Genomic DNA, 21,654 nt, shown 5'->3' on the forward strand with positions numbered 1-21,654 from the left:
CCAAATGGTATAGGCTTTCATCACAAAATTACAGAACTTAGTAAACTCTACTTCGTCATTTCAGTGATGCCTGCCGTACAAATAAAACAATTGATTCAAATGTGGAGCTATATGTCGCTCAGACTAATTAATTGATTAATTTGTGGTTTTGTTAATAGTCATTATGTTCTATATTACACTTAGAGTTACACTTATTGGTCGTATTATTTCAACTAGAATTATTCCCCCCTGAAATGTATTATTTAATCGTATCTAGTAATTAATTGCATGTGAAAAATACAGCCATATAGTTAAGTTTCCCCACAACAGGCACATTTATTCGAGAACCTCTTGAAAAATAATAATTTCAACATCCCAAAAATAAAAGTGCATTTCTAGGCTACTGTCAAAAAACGCAGACCCTCGCCACTGTTCATCATGATTTCTGTCTTGTTTGCCACACGTTCAGAACAATCAATCAAAATCCATACGTTTTGGATTAAGGCAATATTTTTATTTAGTACTGACAAGCTGCTATCTTGAAGATACAGTACAATGTTTTGAACATTGAGCAGTGGTGAATTCCCCTGAGTGACTCATGTCTGGCACGCTAGACAAAATGCATTTGTCCGGTTATCTTAACTCTTAATACTTTAAAGAAAGGCAAATGGGGGTTTTGTGGTTTTCAAAAATATGCGGTACAGTAGCTTTGAACAAAAATCTATTTAATAAATGGAAGAAAAAAAGGTTCTGAACAAGGGTAATGACCACACTTGCAACCCAAGGTCAAACTGTTGGTGCGAGTATCAAACCATGGTTTCCCAGGATTGCCTAAAAAAGCCACAAATCTTATACAGGCCAAAATATGTTTTGAAATGCTCCCCAATTATTTAAGGATATTATGCACAGCCCTGAGGAAGTGACATCTTCTCATTCTGTTGGCATTCCAGTCATTGTATAAAAAATAAAATAAAATCTCTGTAGTTTCGAACAAATACTAGGGTTAAAAAAAACAGTACTGTAATTGAAAGAAAAATATAATCCTCAACCCGTTTGTTCCACAAAATCGGCAATTTGTGACAGAGGTGAGAGGAGAAGCGGCTTTGAAGATTTCAGGTCATTTCTTCATGTTCATAAAACACTTGCAAACCAAGTGCTTCACAAACTCTCCTCTCAAATAATAATATATTAAAAATAATTTTAAAAAAGCTTAACGAGCAGATACTTTCAAGAAAATAAGGCAAGTCACTTGACTGGCTTTGGAAAACGTTGAAAAATGCCTTTTTACCCCTTTTAGGTCAAATACTGCCTTTGCTTTCGCTAATAGAAAAATGATTTAAAAGAAAAACAACTCACCGTTGAAACTATTTCCCCCACATCAGAAAGGACATGCTCCTCCTTGACATCAAAGAACTGTCAAACAAATATTTACCCAGATGACTATACGTTGTATGCCGCCTTAGTTCTACAGTCAAACCAACCATTAGACAGACAGCTAAATTTAAAACGTCAGTGATCAGACTATAACTATCGTCTTAATTTATACAAAAATAAATCAGCTATAGTGACAATTTTTCTCTTCAGAAGGTACAGTAAAAAACATATATATATATAAAAAAAAAAAAAACTTGTTCCAGGGATCAAAGTCTTATATCTGCAACATAAATTTGTTTTATGTGGAAATTGGCAACAGCATCCGACTTTGACATGACAAAACATTTAGGCCACCATACATACAGAATACCAGCCTTTGAGCCTGAGCTGTTAATATTGGTTGTCCGTTCTCATTGGTAAGGACCGAGCCAGGCTTTATAACGAAAGGATTCTAATTTAAAGGCGTAAAGTACAGCTTGCTTTGGCGTGATTCATTACTCCCAACCTCAATACCTGCCTAATCTGTACTACTGGGCACTATTTTTCAAACTATAGGCATTCACATTTAAGTGCCTGTGAATGTGGCTGGCCATGAAAACAAAGTATTTATAAGATATGATTTAAAAGAAAAAAGAAAAAAAGACATTGCTGTGTATGTTAAAGGAAACTACCGGTAAACAGGTAAGTACGCCCTCTGCTTGGCAAATACACAACCGACAAAACGTATGCGATTCAGATGGCTACTGTGCCACACAAATGAAACTTGACATACCTACTGTTAAGAAAATGTAAACAATAGTCAATCTTATTGCCCAAACATTTAAGCTGGTATAAATTGTTATGCAGCAGAAAAAAAACAAGTGGCAGTAACGTTTGTAGATCACCCTTGATGAATAACCCTAACAAGAGAAATCCTAGATTGGCCCATTATCGATATACACAATCAGGATGGAGTGGCGAGTACATTTGGCAAGTTGACAAATATGTGGGTGCAAATAAGGAGTGCCAACCACTTGTATCAGCAGTGTTTCATACCCGTGCAAATGTGTCTACATTTTCCTGCTACAATTAAAAGGGGCAATCAAGTCAAAAATTTTCTTTACAATGCCGGTAATAATATGTTCTATGCGCCGACATTAGCCTAAACACGGCATCCTGGTTAAAGGGGAAGTCAACCCAAAATTTCCTTCACAATAAAATGTTCTATGCAACCCCACTAGTCTAAACACAGTATTCTGATTAATACTGCTTTAATAAACTGAGCCGTGATTGGTGGTGCCACAATTGTTGAGTGCCTGTGATATTGCGTTTGTGGCATGTGAATAAAGCCGAAAAAGCCACCCATTTTTATTCATAGACTAGTGGGCGCGTATAGAACAGATTATTGTTAAGAAATTTTTGGACTCAACTTCCCCATAACTAAAATGCTGTAGGAACAAAGAGTGCATTAACAATTTGCAATGGCACTAATGCACAATTTAGTTTTTTTTGTTTTACACATCTTCCCTTTGGTCTGGGATGTAGTGGAGTTGTAAGCAGCAGCTGGATAAACAGGTGCTTCTACAGGAAGGAAACTACATGAATCCCAAAGTCTGTACAGTAATTAGCTCAACACAGCCTGTATGCTCATTTTGTATTACACATGAAAAATGTGCTTGTGATAATCGTCATACCCAAGGTCTGAGCCAGACAGATGCTGTGTCTGTGTAATGGAGCGGAAATGGATCATCAAATGCTAGTTAAGGTTGTCCTGGAATATATAGAGATTATTGGTCGTGGCCACAGCAATAATGTTGTCCAGGGGATGCCATGCAGTGTGGAGGATCTTCTTATTAAAGTCCAAACTGTCTACACTAATCTCATCCTTCTTGCGCTTCCCACCCGAGCTTACTTTGCGGGGTTTAAGGATAGAATGTGGTTTGCTGTTCTCCCTCGACGCCTCTAGGGTCACATCCTGCCTGTAGCCTCGGTCAAACATCCGGAAGAAGTTATTGTAGGAACCGGTCATGATCACGCTGCGGACAGGCCAGAAAGTGACAGTGAGACAGAGATCATCATAAAAGCGAAGTGGATAGTAAACAAAACTAACAGGTGGACACAATAACAAATACATGTTAAGATGGAAGAGAAAAGAAAAGGCCCACAGAATATTGTGTTCTATTGCTATAAAAAACAAGATTAGAGTCTCTTCTTTCATCAGGAAAAAAAAAAAAGTATATTTAGATCCGTTTCTGTTTTGCAGAAATTAGCATTAGAATATAGCTAAATTTCATCATTATTCAGAAATTGTTTAAAACACTGGGGGGGAGGGAGCCTTTTTGGAACATGACCCTGGTTGATGTCTTATTCTCTGCTGCCATCTGCTGGCTATTTTTTGCAATAACTACCACTGCTTTAAGTTTTCTCTTCAGTTCAGAGGCTGCATCAAAGCCTTCTGTATGCTCTAGCATAAAAAAAAAAGTTTTTGGGAGCAAATGAGTTAAAACAACAGAATAAAAATCAATAAAAAGAAGTTCTCACCTGTCGTTCCCATTCCAACAGCACTCAAATTTGTCAAAGATGCAATCATTCTCGTAGAGTGAACACAACTTGCTCCTGAGATATTCATGCACCTGATAAGAGGACAACAATTTTGAAGACCTACAAACTGACTGAGCTACGTAAAGAAATAGTTCAGCTTGGCCAGCGTAACATACCTGATAAGTCTCCACTGGACGAGTCTCCATATTGAGGTCCCAGATTTTGATGGACAGGTAGTCACGGGTCATCATGTAACGTCCACTGTGGCTGAACTTCACATCAGAGATGGATGATGTTATTTCGGAGAAGAAGGAACGATTGTTTGGATCTTCTGGCTCTTCAAAAACTGTGGGGGAAAAAAACAATGTACTTCAATCGTTCATTGACAGGGCCCATGTGGAGTAGACTAAATTTTAGACTACAGACTTGCATCATTGCAAGACTGATTTTTAGTTGGGTTGAGTCACATTTGGGGCGACTTCTGCTTACATTTGGCATGGTTGTCACAGAGTGCCGACGCCCTCATGTCGCACAAGCGGATGGCTCCTTTACTGCTACTGTACACAAACGTATTGCATTGGTTAGGATGGAACTCTGATGCTGTGATCACCTCGGTCAATTCCTCCATGTTAGCTGGCTTAATATCGACAATATCTGAGTGGGGTCAAGTTCAGGTACAACAAGAGGAGACTTACCAACTTTTAATTATACAAGGAAATTCACTGAGCATTTATCCGTCATATTACCGTCAGAAAAATTTGTGTATTTTTTTCCACATTACAGCTCTATTTTTGATTTGATTGAGATTTTTTTTTTTAATTCAACAGCCCACTAGTCACCTCAAAATTCCAGTCTGTTTTTTGCTCTGACTTTGCCTTTAATTTTGAATGACACGAACTTCGCATGCCACTTTCAATACATCTTTCAAATCAACGACCTAACTCGATTCACAGACATTAACAAAGCCATGCTAGACTGCATCTCCTCTTTACAGGCCCTCTAACAACTGCCTACTCCCACAGTGGAAAGGATGTGCTCAATTACTGGAAAAGATAAGCAGTTTCCAATAGGGCTGGGTTAAAAATAAATACAAATTGATATATCGATATCCCTTTTCATAGTCCAATATCGATTCATAAAACCATGAATCGATACTTTTAAATATGCCTACCAAATGCAAAAATGTGTGTTATTCAGAGTTCCCCAAGAGGAGCCCAGTGTTTTTGCCATTATTTATTGTTTTGATCAGGTCTTGTTCAATAAAACTTACATAATTAATGTAACTGGATTGGATTCAATTCTAAATGTAAATATTCATATATTTTTTTCATACTAATGCGCCAGGTTTCAATTTGCAGCATTTATACTTTTGAGAATGTCTTCCATATAAAAGTAAAATTGTTACTGCATGAAATCCTTAACTGAAGCGAAAATCAATGTGAATCGAATCGGGGCCTTCTGAATCGAATCGACTTGGGAAATCGGAATCGATACCCAGCCCTAGTTGCCAATACAGATGAGGTCTGTGAGGAGCTAAAAGGGAAAGGATACTAAAGCTGCGATCAGTGATCTCCAAGTGCCATAGGTTGATGCGAAGATCATCCGAGGACAGGTAGGTTTCACAATCACTGTTGACTGAGATGGAATTGATGTGGTAGGTGTGAGCGTTTGCAAAGACTCGACGGGGGCTGGCCTCCACCATCAGGTCCATGGGCCTGAATATTGGCACCTAGGGGACAAGGCCAGTGAGTTCACCAGTTTTTTTCTCAGAATACATTGTAGACAAAATGTTCAATTGTGACGGACGCCCCCTTCCCAAAAAAGAAGAATCAAATAGGCATGATACCCACCCGTAGTGTTGTGACTGTATTTGGATCTCTGTATCGCCCATCATCTTCTTTCAAATTGTAACCTTCCGGTCTCTTGTCTCGCTCGCTAATTTTCCACAGCTTGATGGTTTTATCTACAACAGGACAATGACACAAAACATAAAAGATGACTCGAAATCAATAATTATTACATTATGTAGGTGGCTAGACAAAAACAATGCAAGATGATCTTAACTCAAGATTTTCCATTAACATTGCTAGGCATCTAAATGACTTTTACCAATATGTATTAATTGAAATGTATAAGTCTGTCCAGTTTAAAACTAGTCAACTACTACAGTCAGAGCCAGCAAATATTATTTGTACTATTAGGGTTGTTCGAAAAAAATTGATTCGGCAATAATCGTGATATTACAGTGCGCAATTCTCGAATCGATTCGATATGCGGCCGAATCGATTTTTAAACATACCTTTTTTTATGGGAATATTCAACAAAACGTCTTACATTCATGGAAGAATGTTATATTAATGGAACATTTGGCCTTAATATTTTATTTCAGTGCTGCTTAAACATGAAACAGATTGCAACCGGTTTGTTAAATATAGTGGCTCAGTTATAAGTCTGAATTTTCATATAAATAAATACATTTTCATACAGTGTACATGTACAAGTTTACTGATTAGTATTTTCCAAATTTGAGTTAAAAAAAAAAAATCGCAATAATCAATTTATAGATTTGTATCGGGATTAATCGGTATCGAATCGTGACCTAGGAAATGTGTTCCGAATCGTATCGCCAGGTACTAGGCAATTCACCCCCCTATGTACTATGTTACACCGTCTGCGATTGGCTGGCAACCAGTTCTAGCCCGCCTACTGCCCGAAGACAGCTGAGATAGGCTCCAGCATGGCCGCGACCCTCGAGAGGAAAAGCTGGTTGGGATAATGGATTTTTAGCAATTTAAAAAAATTGTTCAAAAGGTGTCCTACTCGGTCAAAATTCTGGAAAATAAGTTACAAAGCAGTATCTCTGGAGTAGACACACGTCAACTTGCCATTTGTGGATAAAAGTAAGTGTGCAGCATTATTCTGGGGCAACCATCGAATCTTGTTGATCTTCTCCTCGATCTCAAGGCTCTTCAGGTAGTCAAACTCTGGTTCGTGGCTCTGAAAGGTGCTGTAAACATTGTATTCTCCACGGCACTGAGGCTGATTCTTACTCTAAAACAAAAAAAAAAGAAAATCAGGTCAGGCACAACGCGAGACTGCAAATAATGTGGGATATGCAGATTCCAACAATCAAATATTGAGGTGTCTCCATAAAGAGTACCTCTGGCTCCTGTTGAAAGATGACCACACGGCCTCCTTTGTCTCCAGTGGCAAGCAACTCCCCAGAGTGGTTGAACTCAACAGTGGATATGATATCAGCTGTCAACACAGGAGTGTCAGGAGAATGTTCATTTCGGTATTCTTTTAACATTGCATCTCTTGTTTGAAAGCGCTTTTTAAATAAAGATGACTTGATAACATGATGTAACCGCAATGCAAGACTTTGGTGGTCCTGACAACATTGGGTTCACTTGTTTTTGCCACCAATGAGCCACAAGAACAATGTCAATCCGGGTATAAACACACACTCCACGATCCTGGTGCTTAAGTCTAGTATTTATCTAATCTTCCTTATGCTCTTTTATCTATCCATCAATCCATCTAGTAACATTACGCAGAGCTGGGGAAACCCCCAACTGGTACCTACAACAGCATTTACATCTAACCATACAATACGATACAACAATCGAGCCCTGTTTACTGCCTGGCACTGTTGTGAACACTATTCTTAACGCAGGCAAAGAGTGTGGACGAAACAAAGTGCCTGATACAGCTCCTCTCCGTATAAGCGCATAAAAACGCAAATAACAATTAATTATTTGGTATATTGATCAAGTAAAATTTTACATTATTCTAATGCTGGGAAATTTGGAAGACGCTTAAAATCTGTTCATCAACGTGGGCGTGGGTGTGGCTCTGCTGTGGATGCCCCAGTACAGGTGGATGCCCACGGCCGCCGCCTCCTCTGCATGACCCTGATCTTGCGTGACAAACTTTGTAGCTCGAGTAAGAGTTAAATGTATCCTGGGTTGTTTGTGGTAGTTAAGAGACAATTATCAAAATCTAATCATTTATAAGCTAGTTATTTTTAAGGGTAATATAACATTAGTTTGAAATAAACTGTTTTAGGATCCCTTTTGTGGTGTATTAGTGGTTTAAACTATTAATATAAGCAAATGTGATTTTTTTTTTGTGGAGGGCCTGCTTCATTACATGCATTTTTCTCCTTTTGCGGCAAGGCTCAGTACTTATTTTACTGTACTAGCATTTCATAGAAAGAGGAATTCCGGTAATTTTAGATTTAAGGATTACATTTCAAGTGTCATGCTATGTGTAACATTGGATAACTGTAGGCAGTGTTTAAAAAGCATACAATTTACTCAATATGCAAATATGCACTTTTCATCAAAATAATAATAAATAATTTTGCCTCTCCGTGTTGTCAATATGCTGCTGTGTTAAAAATATTATTTAGATTCAAGAAATAATTCATCATAAATAATTCAGAGCTCCTTAAATCACGTTTTGGTGTGGCGTTACAATTTGTAAAGTGTTATTATATTTCAAGTGCTTCATTGAGTATGAATTCAAATTATACAAAAAAAAAGAAAACAATGGCAGATTATGCCAAGAAATCTTGTGAACAGTGCACAGCCAATGACTTTAAATAATAAAAAACTAAAACAGACTTCAAGCCCTATGCTTTATGACCTTGAATTCTTATGTATTTCAAAATCAATGTTCTTTTAGGCTAATTTTAGATGAATTCACTGATCTGTTTTTATTGTGTATTTATGCTCATGTGCCACGAAGTGCAACGTCACCGTTTCAGGCATTACAGCCTTTTTATACAGAACGCACTAAGTGCAGAAAAACAACATGAGTGGGAAAGCACAGTGCAAACTATAGATGAGATACTGAATGCAAGTTGAATTCAGGACAGGATGCAGCTCTTGGCTCTTTTCCCAATCATTCACACAGCTGGAGTCATCTATTATGGGAACAAAATGGCAGGCAATGTCTGACGGTCTCAAAGTCACAAGAGAATCACAAGTGATGGCTCTGGGAGTCAACAGCTGTCAGGCAGCTCACGCACATTTAACAGCATGATGGTGTCCAGTAGGTATCAAAAGTATTTTTAGCTGCAGGTTGAGAGGTCAAGATGTCGCAAGAGATGTGAATAAAACTGTAATACATGTTTTTGCTATGCATGCAAACAAGATTTGACTGTAAACAATGTTGATTTACTGTAGGAATAACTGCCTAATAGCAATGTATAAACCTTTGTGAAATAAGGCCCAAGTGAGTGTGAATTGTTGTGCTGCATTATCAGACAATCTACGTATAGGGTTTCCACAAAGTCTCTTTACAATGAATGGCTGATTTTTATAATTGTAGCATGTATACAAGCTAGTATGCTAAGACTGCATGGGCTTAAGACACCAGGACCAAATTTACAACAAAGCCTCATTTCAAAAACAGTCTCCGTGCTTCTTTTCCAAGGTTTAGAAACAAAATTTGCAATTACAAAACCATCAACTTCAAAAAGCCATTTGATCTTTTCCTCGTCTGGCCAACAAAACAAACAACAACAAAAAATACAAAGGCAACTGATGATATATAATTATTAGTATCCAATGATTATTAAAAATTGTAATTGCTTTGCTTTGTCTATTTCAGATAGCATTTCGAGGTTCTAGTTTCTGTTAAATAAACCCCGTATAAAATGGCAACTCCTCAAGAAACTGCATAACTTATTTATTATATATATATTGTGTTTGTGTGAAATACCGCGTTTCGTGTATTGAACAAAGATACAGGACATTGACGACCAATGGCCATCACTTTGCTAGAGGTTAAGGCTGCTTGATTATGTAGAAAACATTCATCATGATTAATTTGGTAATAATTGAAATCACGATTAGGACGATCATTTTTTGGGGCGCTTAATAAGAAAATGTTTAAACGTAAAAAATATTAATTCAAATAAATTACGTTGAAAAACTATAATTACCGTATGCAAGTTTCTTTTGGACCAAACAAGATTTATTAAATTATTATTATTTTTTTTTTTAACAAACATACACATTTAAACAACTCAAAATTAGTATTATTAATCTTTTATTTTTGTTTACGACTATGCCAATTTTGAAATTGTAATTGAATTTCGATTAATTGCACAGCCCTAGTAGAGGTCATATTGGTCTCAGGAAAGGTGGTAAGGCCAAAGTATGGAGAGAAAAAAAGGACCTGCTCATGATCCAAAACACATAAGCTCAGCTGTGAAGCATGGTCGAGGTAATGTCATTGCTTGGTCTTAATGGCTGCTTCTAGAATGTGCTCAATAGTCTTTATTGATGATGTAACTCATGATGGTAGCAGCAGAATTAATTCTGAAGTATACAAAACCAAATTGTCTGGCAATTTACAGAAAAATGCACCCAAAGTAATCGGGAGAAGCTTCATCGTGCAACAAGACAATGACCAAAACATATTGTACACACAACAAAGGGCTTCATCAGGGGTAGAAAGTGGAATGTCTTAGACTGGCCAAATCAATCAGTGGACCTTAACTCAATAGAGTATGCATTTGGCCTCCTGAAGGTAGAAACCCCCATAAACAAACAAGAACCAAAAGAAGCTGCAGTACATGCCTGGGAAAGCATGTCGAATGAAAAATGCAACAGTCTGGTGAAGTCTATGGGTGGCAGGCTTGAAGCAGTTATTGCAAGCAAGGGTTGTGCCACCAGGCTTTCCCCCAGCGTTGTATTAGCCTGGAGGCCCACCAGGCTTTCATATAATTGTTCAACTAATATACTGATAATGGTGCAATAATGCAATTACACCATTTTAACTCATTTGCTCCCCAAAACGTATAAATATGTTGTATTTAAAATGTTTTAAGTGTCCCAAAGACGTATTTATAATTTTTTTATGCTAGAGCATACAGAAGGCTTTGATGCAGCCTCTCCACTGCAATGAAAGGTTGAAGAAATAAATGGTAGTTATTACACAAACGGCCAGCAGGTTGCAGCAGAGCATAGGAAATGAACCAGGACCATGTTGAAAAAAAACCTTAATTAGTCATAATTCTAAATAGATTTGTGAATAATGATGAAACTTAGCTATATTCTAATGCTAACTGCTGCAAAATGGAAACAGATAGAAACATACTTTCTTTCCAGATAAAAGAAGAGACTTTAATCTTTCTTTCAATCAGTTAAAATCCAGCAAAACAGCCGGGAGTGAAGGGGATTGGCTGGAACTGAATGAGTTAAAGATAAAATGTTGTAAAAAAAAAAAAAAAAAAGGAATTATATAATGAAAAAAAGATGTAACTATACAAAATAATCAAAACCACCCAAAAATAAATACATAATATGGACTATCAGTCTCTGCTAACAAAAACTGCAATTGAATAAATAAAAAAAAAAAACACACAAAACTGAAAAAATAAAGTATTAAGTTTCTGTAAAAAAAAAAAAAAAAGCACATATACAGTATATATTAAATATTAAGCTTAAAAACAAGATACTTAACAGGCAAAACTGCCAATCCAGTTAGGACTTGCATCTTTGCAAATTTATAAAAGCAGTAGAGCATGTAATGCAAATTTCTCATTAGCAGATGTCATTCTTAGTATACTCCCCGGGCCGCCTAAAATGGACAGCGGTTTGGCTCAAATGACCCTCCAGGCCATAGTTTGGGCACCACTGATGTAGCCCATCTGATTACACCTGCATGCCATGAATACCACCAAAACAGTATATATCTGTTAGTCTGAACATTTATTTCATATCCTTGATGTCCTTTGTCCTCACTTGTAAGACAATTCAGCACACTACAGTAGTATAACAGGTCACACAAGTGTAATGCATGTCTTACAAGCAATGTTTTTTTCCACTAGCTGTAAGTTGTAACTTTAATGCTATAGTAACACCCAAAAACTGAGACGTGTCAAGCAGCAGCATCCTGTACCCACTTTTTGCACCAAGATGCCCACAAGTAAAATGTACTGTACTAGTGTGCAGAAATTAAACGCCATTTTCCACATTAAGACACCGTTGTTCTACTAGTGTGCTTATTGTCTTACTAGCAAGGACAAAGGGGGTACTTGTGCATGAGCCTGAAGCTGGATATCAAAGATATCGAATAGCTGCTTAAACAGCTTTCCATACACACACACTTCAAGTGTGACAAGGAAATTAAATGGACCCACCTTCCGCGACGTCGTCATCCATTGCTCCTTTGACTTGGGAAAAGCACCATTGCACCTCGTCGCTCTCATCACCGACCCCTGCAGGAAGCAAACATCCAGTTTCAAGACATCACACCATGGCAAGGGCAACTTTGTTTAGAGAAACAAGTGAGGCGCACTCACTGCACACAAACTAGCATCTGCCTAGCATGCTAGCTAGCCCCTGGTCGTTAACCACCAGCAGACTAGCAGACTTGCGTTTTATTCGTGACTCGCTAACCAGTAACCGCAGCCTCGCCGTGTCTTCCAACTATTACCTGCCATGGTGGTGGTGGTCCAGGGAGAGAGGGGGTCTTTGAAGCGGGCTCAGGCCCTGGACTGAGCACTGCAGCTGCCGAACCTGCCGCTTCTGACTGCCGATGAGATGTGGAGGAATGAAGCTACGAGCGCTGCCAATTATTTTATTTAGAGAAGTATACACGACCTTAGCCCGACTGTTTCAAAAAGCACAAATATTATCTAATAAAAAATGGCAACAATGTATTCCTCGGGACAGGTGTTTGGACTTTGCACTTCACTTTAAGAATTCCCTCGTCTTTGCCTCTCCCCACATTACTTTCAAAATGGCGTAACGCGGGTGGCGTTGACGAATAATACCACAACACACCGGGAGAGCGGCGACGGTGAACCAAGAAATAATCAACATTTTAGTCGTAAATCGTTTATCTGTACAAATTAACTTAACCTACCATCGGAAATTATGATCGTTTAAATTATAGTATGATTGTTGTTTTAATGAAAAGCGGTGATAACATTGTTTTGGAAATAACCGGAAACGCTAAACCCCGCCCGTGTGGACTGGTACCTTGAGAAAGTCAAACGCATCAACACACAGAGTTTTGTCAACAAAAAATAGTTACATTTTGAGATTTTATTACATTTTATCGTAAATTTTCATTTCGATCCAGGTAGATTCACATTGTAACAACATTTCACTTATATACATTTCTGTTAACTTGTTACATTTACATTTGAATACCCCATCATCGTCCATCTATCAGCAAATAAAAAAAAGACATGAGTTTTACAAGCAGATTTTGAAAGGTAAGACTAATGCATGGATAAGTATAGGCATTGCGTAGCCTGGTGGTTAGTGTCTTGAGATCAATATGATAGTATCCAAACAGTAATATACACACAATCCCTACATTTTTTATTCAAACTCAGCAAGATGTCTATTTAATCGCTTAGAATTAGTCAGTAACGGTCTGATAGCGTTTTATTTGTATGTTTTGGCTGTAAACATCTCTTAAAACATAATTTACTGTGATCACGTAGGTTCAAGAATGCACACACAACTACATTAGAAGCAAAGTTTGATGCAATTCAAATTTGCATTGCAATTCTGCTCTTTTTGCCTGCAACAAGTTTAGACGTGCATTCTTATAAATTTGTTACATTTTTGTGATCGGTAGGAAAAATCATTGACACTTTAAGTGTTACTATTTTATGGACTTGTAGTCCAAAATTACATATTTTAAAATTGAGTAAAGAGCTCCACGTCCAAGTGCAGGTTGAATCTCAGTGCCTTTTCACTTTCCCACCATGTAGTAAGTGGTCCATCGGGCGAGAAGCAAGGCACCGAAAAGCACAGTGTAGCTGAAGAGGACAAATTTGAGGATTTCCCTGAATGTCCGCAGGAAGCGGAGAAACAAAGGCTCAGAATCAAGATGCACCTGCTGTGTCTTGTGCCTGGGAGCAGCAAGAGTCAGGTGTCCAATGTTCTCACCTCGTCCCATTCTGCAAACACACACTTGTCACTATACAATATAATGAAGAAAAAAAAGTATATTTCAAGCCACTGTATTAGAGGACACACTCTTATGTTGACAACTGTTAAATAATTTATCTACAAGTTGCACTAAAAGGTTTCAGTATTGATTTTAATTCCACAAACAACATAGCCTCTTCAGTCATTAGTTCAGCTCTCACAAATCCGTTCTTAAAATATTCACACTTAAAAAGAAAATGCCATAACTAAAATATGCACAATAACATTAAAACATTCATTTACATTTTTTTTATAGAACAGGAAAATGTAAACCACTAGTAGAAGTTACAAATTAAGTAAATTCTAAGAAGTATTAAAAGATTTAAATTTTCAAAATGCACAAGTATTATTTCTAAATAAGAGACACTTTTAAAATATTGTACTGTTTATTCATCATCATAAAGCTACAGTATATGCTGTTAAATCTTAATCCAGCAAATGGTAAACAAATCAAATATTCATCAAAATGAAACCACACAAACACCCACAAGGAGCAGTCATTACGATTGTAGGGAATAAAAGCTTTAGAACTCATACCTTGATGCTGTTGCAACAGGACCGGCGCTGTTCACAGGGTGGGCTGGTACACTTCTGGCCGTGAAGTTGGCTGGTGCAACCTCGAGCCTTTCAACTCCCAGCTGAGGAGGAGCCAAAGACAAGAACCGATCACAAGGATCTTATTCCCCTGGGATTGATCCTAATGGTAGTTATGCCTCCTGTGCACCTGCTCCTCAGACAGACACACCCTAGTATAATATAAAACCCATCACGCAAATCTTGCTCATAAATCTAATTAGAAATAAGAAATAAACATGGCTTTAACCATGAAGAGTACACTGAGTAAGTCCTGTCAGCAGGTTGCCCTGTTTGTACTGTAAAGACAAGAGACGCTATTGACTGAAGACCTAAAACCCTGCTGCCGCACAGTTATTCTCTGCCGGAACATTGAGCAAATGGCCTCCTAATTCAATCAGTGTCCTGTGCTGTCAAATGATAGGATGCTGAGGCCTGAGCTCTCCAGACGGCGGAGGAGCATTATCGGCTGATTAGGAGGCCTGTTACTGCACTAATTGCTCTTTCCGAGGGCTGGGCCAGTGCTGACAGCTACGTACACTCCTTCCTCCCTTATCGAAATCTTCTGTTAAAAAAGGATGCATTCACGTCAGTAGCAACAGTAGTGATAACCGGATTAACTTCATGATTTAGTTAATATATTCGTCTTGGAAGGGGAAAACATAGACTGTACACAATAAAATTGTTGCTTTTTCACTAACAAGCCCAGGATCTTTGAGTTCTTGGTTGTAAAAGTTCCGCAGGGAATTTGTAATTGTGTTTCCACAGCGTCTTAAGCGTTCTTGGTAATTTATTCAAATGAGTTTGGGTAATTTATTCAAATGAGTTTGATGACGTATCAGTTTGATGAGCCCAGCCGACGTAAAATCAACACACCCCTAAATTTGACCAACCAGTCAGTGCAGCCCGCCCCCTCAAAGTTCCAGCATGGCTCAGCAAGACTCTGCTGCCGAGATAGTACTCGGATGCCCCCTAGAGAATTTAATTACCCCGGAAATTGTTGTTGAACTGAATTTTACCAAGGTAAATTGAAAAGTTCTCCAAAAGTTCCAGCGGTGGAAAAGCCCCTATTAATAATAACAATATATATATATATATTTTTTAAACATTACATTTTGACAAACACTTTATTAATAGATACATTATATACAGATGCTCTCTAATAGAAAAATGACTTTATTACAGTATACAGTGACAGTAGCAATAAGTCAGTTTTTCATTGCCTCAGTAACAAACTAGAAACAACTCCATCTGTTTCCCTGACATGGACATCAGTGAGACACCTGCAGCATGCTGAAACTGACATAAAGACTGGTTAGTCAAAGGGCTGTTTGATGTGTGCAGGTGTGTCACAGTTGACTTTGAGCTTCAGGTCGGTCCATGAGAGATTTGACCCAAGATGCACCGTTGATGAGTTTGGTTGTAGCTATAACATATTCCATCCCGCTGTCCTCCATTTGAGAAAGGAAACGGAGAGCTGCTATTTCGGCATATGTAACTCCTCCCAGGAAAAACACCAGCGTCGTCCTATTCTCCCCCTGCTGACCTGCAAGTTAGTGAAGATGTCATCTCACACGTTTCGTAATATACCAAACTGATTGTAGCTGTCTCTAAAAAGTCACTCCATCCTTTTTTTTTAATCCACAGCTTTGAAATATACTAGTACGAAACTAAATGCACAAAATACCCTTACCAGAATTATTATTATTTTTAAATAATAATGATAAAATAATAAAGTATTTTATTTTAAATATTTTAATATTAACAGCATCCAATTAGCCATCAGTTTAGCAGAGACTCTTCTATTATCACCTTTCAAAATCTATTCCAACATGGGCAAGCAGAAGCAAGCTTGTGATTCTAATTTCACAGTTCTAATTAACATATTTCATAGCAAGTGTCATTCCCATCAGTGTTGCCACCTCCAACTGCCAATATGGCAGCACTGGTGGTGACTTGACAAATGCTGCGCTGTTATCTATTCCTCTCTTTAACACGCGTACACAAACAAAGACAAGTGCAAACTGACAAGAGGTAGGGTAACAATGCTGGCCAAGTGCAATCCATCTACTCATTCAGCTTTTGCCATGAATAAAGCCTTACTCTTATCTACATCTTGCAGGCGGACGAAGGCTATTGGAAAACCATGTTTGAATTGGCCCTTACGTTTTTTGTGGAGTCCAGCAGGCAGCTGCTGGCGCTCCTCAAAGTGTGGGCCTGGGAGCATCTTCAGCACCTCCTCGATGCTCCGCCAGCCTGGCCTGGCCAACACTTGGGTGAGTCGGATACTTAGTGGTGCGTAGCCACTGTATACGTATGAAATGTCATTGGGGTTCTGAGAGAAAGATGGGAAGAAAAAAAAAACATCAAATGTGTTCTTGTCAAAGTTAAAGCATGTAATCTCATGGCTATTCATACTTGTTCATTTGCATCCTCCATCCACAGTTTAAGGGTTTTTCTAATGGTAGGGTAATTATTCCTGGAGCTGGCCTGTGGCTTCAGAAGACCCCCTTTCTCTAGGTTGTTCAGTGTCAGGATGTGCTCATAGCCATACGTCTTATAAAAGAAAAACATACATGTAGATACAAATGAATGAATGTCACAAAAGAGGTTACTTCTAAAAGGAGTAAGACAATACATTACATTGTATTATGATGCACTAGAGGAAAAAGCACTGACATACACAATTACAGGAATACATTTCCGTTAGACCTATCACTTCCACGGAAATCTTAATTCCTCATTTCTTCAAAACATTTTGGACGATTGCACATTTAATACAGGGGTAACTCCATATTTCCATTGATTTTAACTTTAGCCAGGTGTCCCAACATGTTTGTCCATACAGTAGAACTTATCTGAGTAGTAAGATGATAACAGATTTTTTGGGGACATTTTTATTAAATTTTTTACTCCTACCTGGATAATCTCTCGCTTGTAGTAGTCAAGGACCTTCTGTTTAAGGCCATTGTTACAGACAGACTGCATGCATACGAGACGCAGAATCTTGATGAGGGGATCTTTTTGGGCGATGCAGTCTTCAATGTACGTGTTTACCTGGATTGTAAAATGTCCAATATTAAAGTCACGTCAAACACACCATTTCTCAACAATCTTTCTGAAATTTCTTTTTTGACACCAAACCTGCACTACAAAAATATAACTGTTGAAATAAAAGATGCGTTCAAGAACTAAGTACCTTGTCTGTGTCAACCCCAGTCATGAACTCCTGCTCCACTGTTAGGTTATCAAAGAAAGCCTCGGATGCTGAAACAGACCCAGCCCAGTCAAACCAATGTTTCTTATAAATCAGGTGTGTAAAGAGAAGCACAGTAACGGATTGTTTACAGACTTGTGATGTCCATAATGAGTTCTGCAATTGATGTGTGGTTGGCCAGGGAGCTCCGTGCTGCCTGCATATGAGGCAACTGGGACACAAACTGCTTAATTTCACCCACTGTTTTAGCATTGTGACGTTCCTGTAAAATAAGACAACAAATATTGGCATATCTATAGTTCATCTGCAATACTAACATGATTAGAAAGCACTGGGGAGATTGTTAAGTTTTCTGATGGAAAAACGACTTCATCTTATCTCTTTACAATTGCCATCAACTCGCTAACCATATGGATTTTTCCTCAAGACCTTTGCGATAACATATTAGATTACTATCATATCTGATTGTAATTCAATTAGGATGTCAGAAAGGGATGACAACGTAGCATTTAAATAGATTTTGCAGCAAACACCTTTGCAAATTTCAGAGTGGATAAAATGACGGAGGGGTTTAAAGCCGAAGCAGGACCAACCTCAAAGGCAGCAGAAATAATTTTGGCCTTTTTACTGAGTGCTGCTCCAACAGCATTGAAGTTTTTGTCACGGATCTCAGCATAAAGTTCCTCTGCTGAGTTGAGCTGCAACTTCTTGGGCTCTGTCGGCAAATCTTTACTTGCTTCGCCCTGTTTTTTCTGGGCAAACTTCTCGGGTGGCAACTTGACGTAACCTACAAAAAATTGAAATAGGCCACTTAAACTAATGAGTAAGAAAAATTGAATTCATATGTTTAAAATATTATTCTAACCATTATTGATTCCATAGACCTCATCAATGAGACCTTCATATGTGAGTTGCGTAGCCAGAGGAGTTAGCAGGTCCACATTACGGTCCAAGAGGAGCAGTGTGTCAAACACGGGCAGGATCTGATTCTGAATACCGGCAAACTCCCTCTTCATTCTCAGCATCATGTTGGCAACATGCTAATAGCAACCAGAAAAACAAAGACAATAAATACCAGTCAACACGCAATAACATGTGTTTTGCTGTTGAATTATTTCTGCTTTCAAATTACTCACCCGTGCACACTCTCCTTTCCCATAAATCTGTGGAATAGTACCATACAACGCCTGTAGCGTCATAAGACCCTTGGCTGTGTGGTAAAGGCTTGTTTGGTCATTTTCCAAGTAGCACTCCTGTAAGAGGAAGCAAAACATATTAATATCACACTCAAGACAAAAACATGACATCTTTTAGAATTGTTTAACACTACAAAATAATTTTTCCACAATTGTCTGCGCATGATTGCAATTTCTAACTTGACCCAACATGCACTGAATGCAATTACGTGTACCTGAATTTGAGCTAAATCTGTGATTATTTTTGAATAGGTATTTAAACTACTTTCGCACTATTCTAGTTAATAATGTTTAGTATCACAAACTATGTAAATTTGTGCCCATTCGGCATCTATTGCACCCTGATCAACCTGGAAGGGGGATTACCACATTTGTGGTCCCTTCTCAAGGTTTCTCATTTTTTGCCTGTTGTTGTTTTTTTTCCTTCCTTGCCCTCTTGTGGTTCGATTAGGGGATGTTGTTGATATTTGTCAACTGTGGGCATGTGAAGCCCTTTGAGACTCTTGTGTGATTAAAAGGGCTATATAAATAAACTTGACTTGACTATACTTTTATGATCTCATGTCTATAATTGTACAGTTTCATAGCATTTTAAATATATGTTTTTAATCTTTCCCTTGCACTGTTCATTCTTTATTTTATTTATGTACTTGTATTTTGTTTTTAAATGTCTTTACTTCTTCGTTTTTAAATACTTTTAATCCTGTGAAGCACACTGATTTACCTTGTGTTTAAAATGCATTATGTATTGCCTATTAAAATCTCTAGGTTTACCCTTGGTGGGAGAAGGTGCTTCAATTAAAGAGCAGCGGGGTGATTTATTTTTATTTCAAATGCAAAGATTAAACACACCCTGAAGGCACTTTCATATTCCATGGACAGGAGGTCACCGTCATAGGGAATCAGGTCCAGGATATACTCATCAATGTTAATGAAAGAGCCCAGCACACCCTGCTCCTTGAGCCTTTGTTCACACAGCATGCTCCGCCGGGTTACAAACAAGATGTGGAAGTCACGTGTCGAATGCAGCTTATCTTCACTGGCAACACAGAATACAACGCATGGGCAGTAAATAGCATGCATAAGGATGATGTTTAAGGACTTAAAATCCTGGACTGTCTTTAAAGGAGCAACTCAAATATTTATGTACGTTTTGACGCAAAACACATACCTGAATACATTCTCAGCAATAATATCCATGAGTTCTAGTCTGGGGCGGACAAAGAAGATGATGTTTTTGACGTCAGCAGAGGGGAGCCGACCACTCTTGAGGGTGAACATCTTTTCCACTTCATGTTCCTGTACCGAAGAAAAACATGCATTTATGATACCAAAACATTAGGTAAAACTAATCACTTGGCTTTTGGCTTGTCCCATCAGAGATTGCCACCGTAAGTCATGGTGTTGGCAAATATATAGCACTTTTGACAGTTGATCAAAACTCTGCAATATTGTTTATGAGGTAGAAGAGGCAGATTTTTTAAAATAGAACTCTCTCAGTATTAACAAAAAACCTTACTAAGTTAGCAATATGAACACATGAAGAGTGCAGTTACCTTCAGTAAGGAGTATTGGGCTATTAGTCCAAAAGGTCCAGTCAGATATTCATCCCATACTATGGCCTACAGAGCAAGAGTACATGCAAAACATATCAGTACCCAGATCTGCAATCGTTAAATAACACCACCAGTATGTCAACGTTTGCCAGCTTTATTACATATTTGATAAGATAAGCCACTTCAATGCCACTCAATAGTAAAGCTAAAATAGACTACAAGTACTGTTTAGCAAGCTATATTGACATCCGCATTGCCCTCTCTCCACGACAAAGATTAGTTCCCTATTGTTCTTCCCTACATGTTAAATATTACCTTGCTTCCCGCACATTTGTCCAAGAACTCCCTTAGCTCTTTTCGTGCTGCTTCTCTCAAAATGTTTAAATTGACTCTCCCGTAAGATAAGTGGGAGGCCATTTTTCTTTAGCAGTTGCAGAGCAAATCAGGTGACTTACAGTGACCGGTCACATGACCAGCGATACACATACAGTACGACATAAACTCGTTTAAGACATGTACGACTTGTTTATAAAGCCTCAGACTTTGGGAACAAATAATCCGTCAAATTACTGCCAGTAAAAATCACTAACTGGCACGATAGCCCGATTTATTTAGGATGCAAAGGAACTCAGCCATGCACATGCGCACTGGGTAAACTGTGGTCAGAAACGAGCTTATCTACGTCTCAATTTATTGGGGATTTAAATGTCGGTAAAATATTTGTTTGGCTAGCAATGTTGAAATTATAAGAAACAAATACATCGAGTACTGTCTTTAAGCGTGTCTTCCAAATGGACACTTAATCGGAAGCACCACTAGTTCCCTTCCTTATCTGAAGGCGTGGCATACAACAAATGGGTAGCAAAAGCGATGTCTCTAAAAATACAACCCGTAATTATGATGTTTGCTTTCCACAAAGCGAGTGTGTTTGAACTTTTGCGTGACTGCTCTACTCATCTGCCAGTGACAATTTCATTTGTGATTAAAACAAAACGGTCATTTTTGACACTTTAGCGCAATAAAGAAGTTGTCCGCTAGATGACGCAATTACCCCACTATAGATTCCCTCGAGTTGGTATAGTGGGGAAAAGCGAGGAATTTTCGAATCACAAATGTTTGCTGTATATAACTCTTTAAAGAATATTGTCGACCAGATTCTATATTTTTATTTGAGAATACGTTATTATTATTTATCTTTAAATCAACGACGCGCTAACAATAAACATTTTATTGTGTATATCACAAAATTAAAATGTGTTTGTGTGGAGTTG

The 21,654-nt window shown here is 38.1% G+C and overlaps 2 protein-coding genes and 1 long non-coding RNA gene across 3 annotated transcripts; all 3 read right to left on the bottom strand.

The window, feature by feature from the left end:
- Positions 1-290: 290 nt before the first annotated feature.
- On the bottom strand, positions 291-12,679 carry ppp2r2aa (protein phosphatase 2, regulatory subunit B, alpha a). Its single transcript, XM_077561699.1, has 10 exons — positions 12,328-12,679; positions 12,032-12,109; positions 7,034-7,131; positions 6,759-6,924; positions 5,724-5,836; positions 5,425-5,602; positions 4,363-4,527; positions 4,050-4,219; positions 3,874-3,965; positions 291-3,368 (listed from the first exon to the last, which is right to left on the bottom strand). The coding sequence occupies exons 1-10, from the start codon at positions 12,332-12,334 to the stop codon at positions 3,089-3,091; spliced, it is 1,347 nt and encodes a 448-aa protein (XP_077417825.1). The 5' UTR covers positions 12,335-12,679; the 3' UTR covers positions 291-3,088.
- Positions 12,680-12,926: 247 nt separating this feature from the next.
- LOC144049076 (uncharacterized) lies at positions 12,927-14,949 on the bottom strand. The gene is made up of 2 exons (XR_013293472.1): positions 14,379-14,949; positions 12,927-13,810 (listed from the first exon to the last, which is right to left on the bottom strand). It is a non-coding gene; the product is annotated as an uncharacterized LOC144049076 (long non-coding RNA).
- A 621-nt stretch (positions 14,950-15,570) lies between these two features.
- Positions 15,571-21,143, bottom strand: vps33a (VPS33A core subunit of CORVET and HOPS complexes). The gene is made up of 13 exons (XM_077562631.1): positions 20,699-21,143; positions 20,384-20,449; positions 19,999-20,126; positions 19,680-19,866; positions 18,768-18,884; positions 18,497-18,671; positions 18,225-18,418; positions 17,767-17,893; positions 17,614-17,681; positions 17,334-17,471; positions 16,833-16,970; positions 16,581-16,749; positions 15,571-15,960 (listed from the first exon to the last, which is right to left on the bottom strand). The coding sequence occupies exons 1-13, from the start codon at positions 20,798-20,800 to the stop codon at positions 15,764-15,766; spliced, it is 1,806 nt and encodes a 601-aa protein (XP_077418757.1). The 5' UTR covers positions 20,801-21,143; the 3' UTR covers positions 15,571-15,763.
- Between the last annotated feature and the right edge of the window lie 511 nt (positions 21,144-21,654).

The sequence above is a fragment of the Vanacampus margaritifer genome, chromosome 3 (genome assembly GCF_051991255.1).
Source record: "Vanacampus margaritifer isolate UIUO_Vmar chromosome 3, RoL_Vmar_1.0, whole genome shotgun sequence".
Classification (NCBI taxonomy): domain Eukaryota; kingdom Metazoa; phylum Chordata; class Actinopteri; order Syngnathiformes; family Syngnathidae; genus Vanacampus; species Vanacampus margaritifer.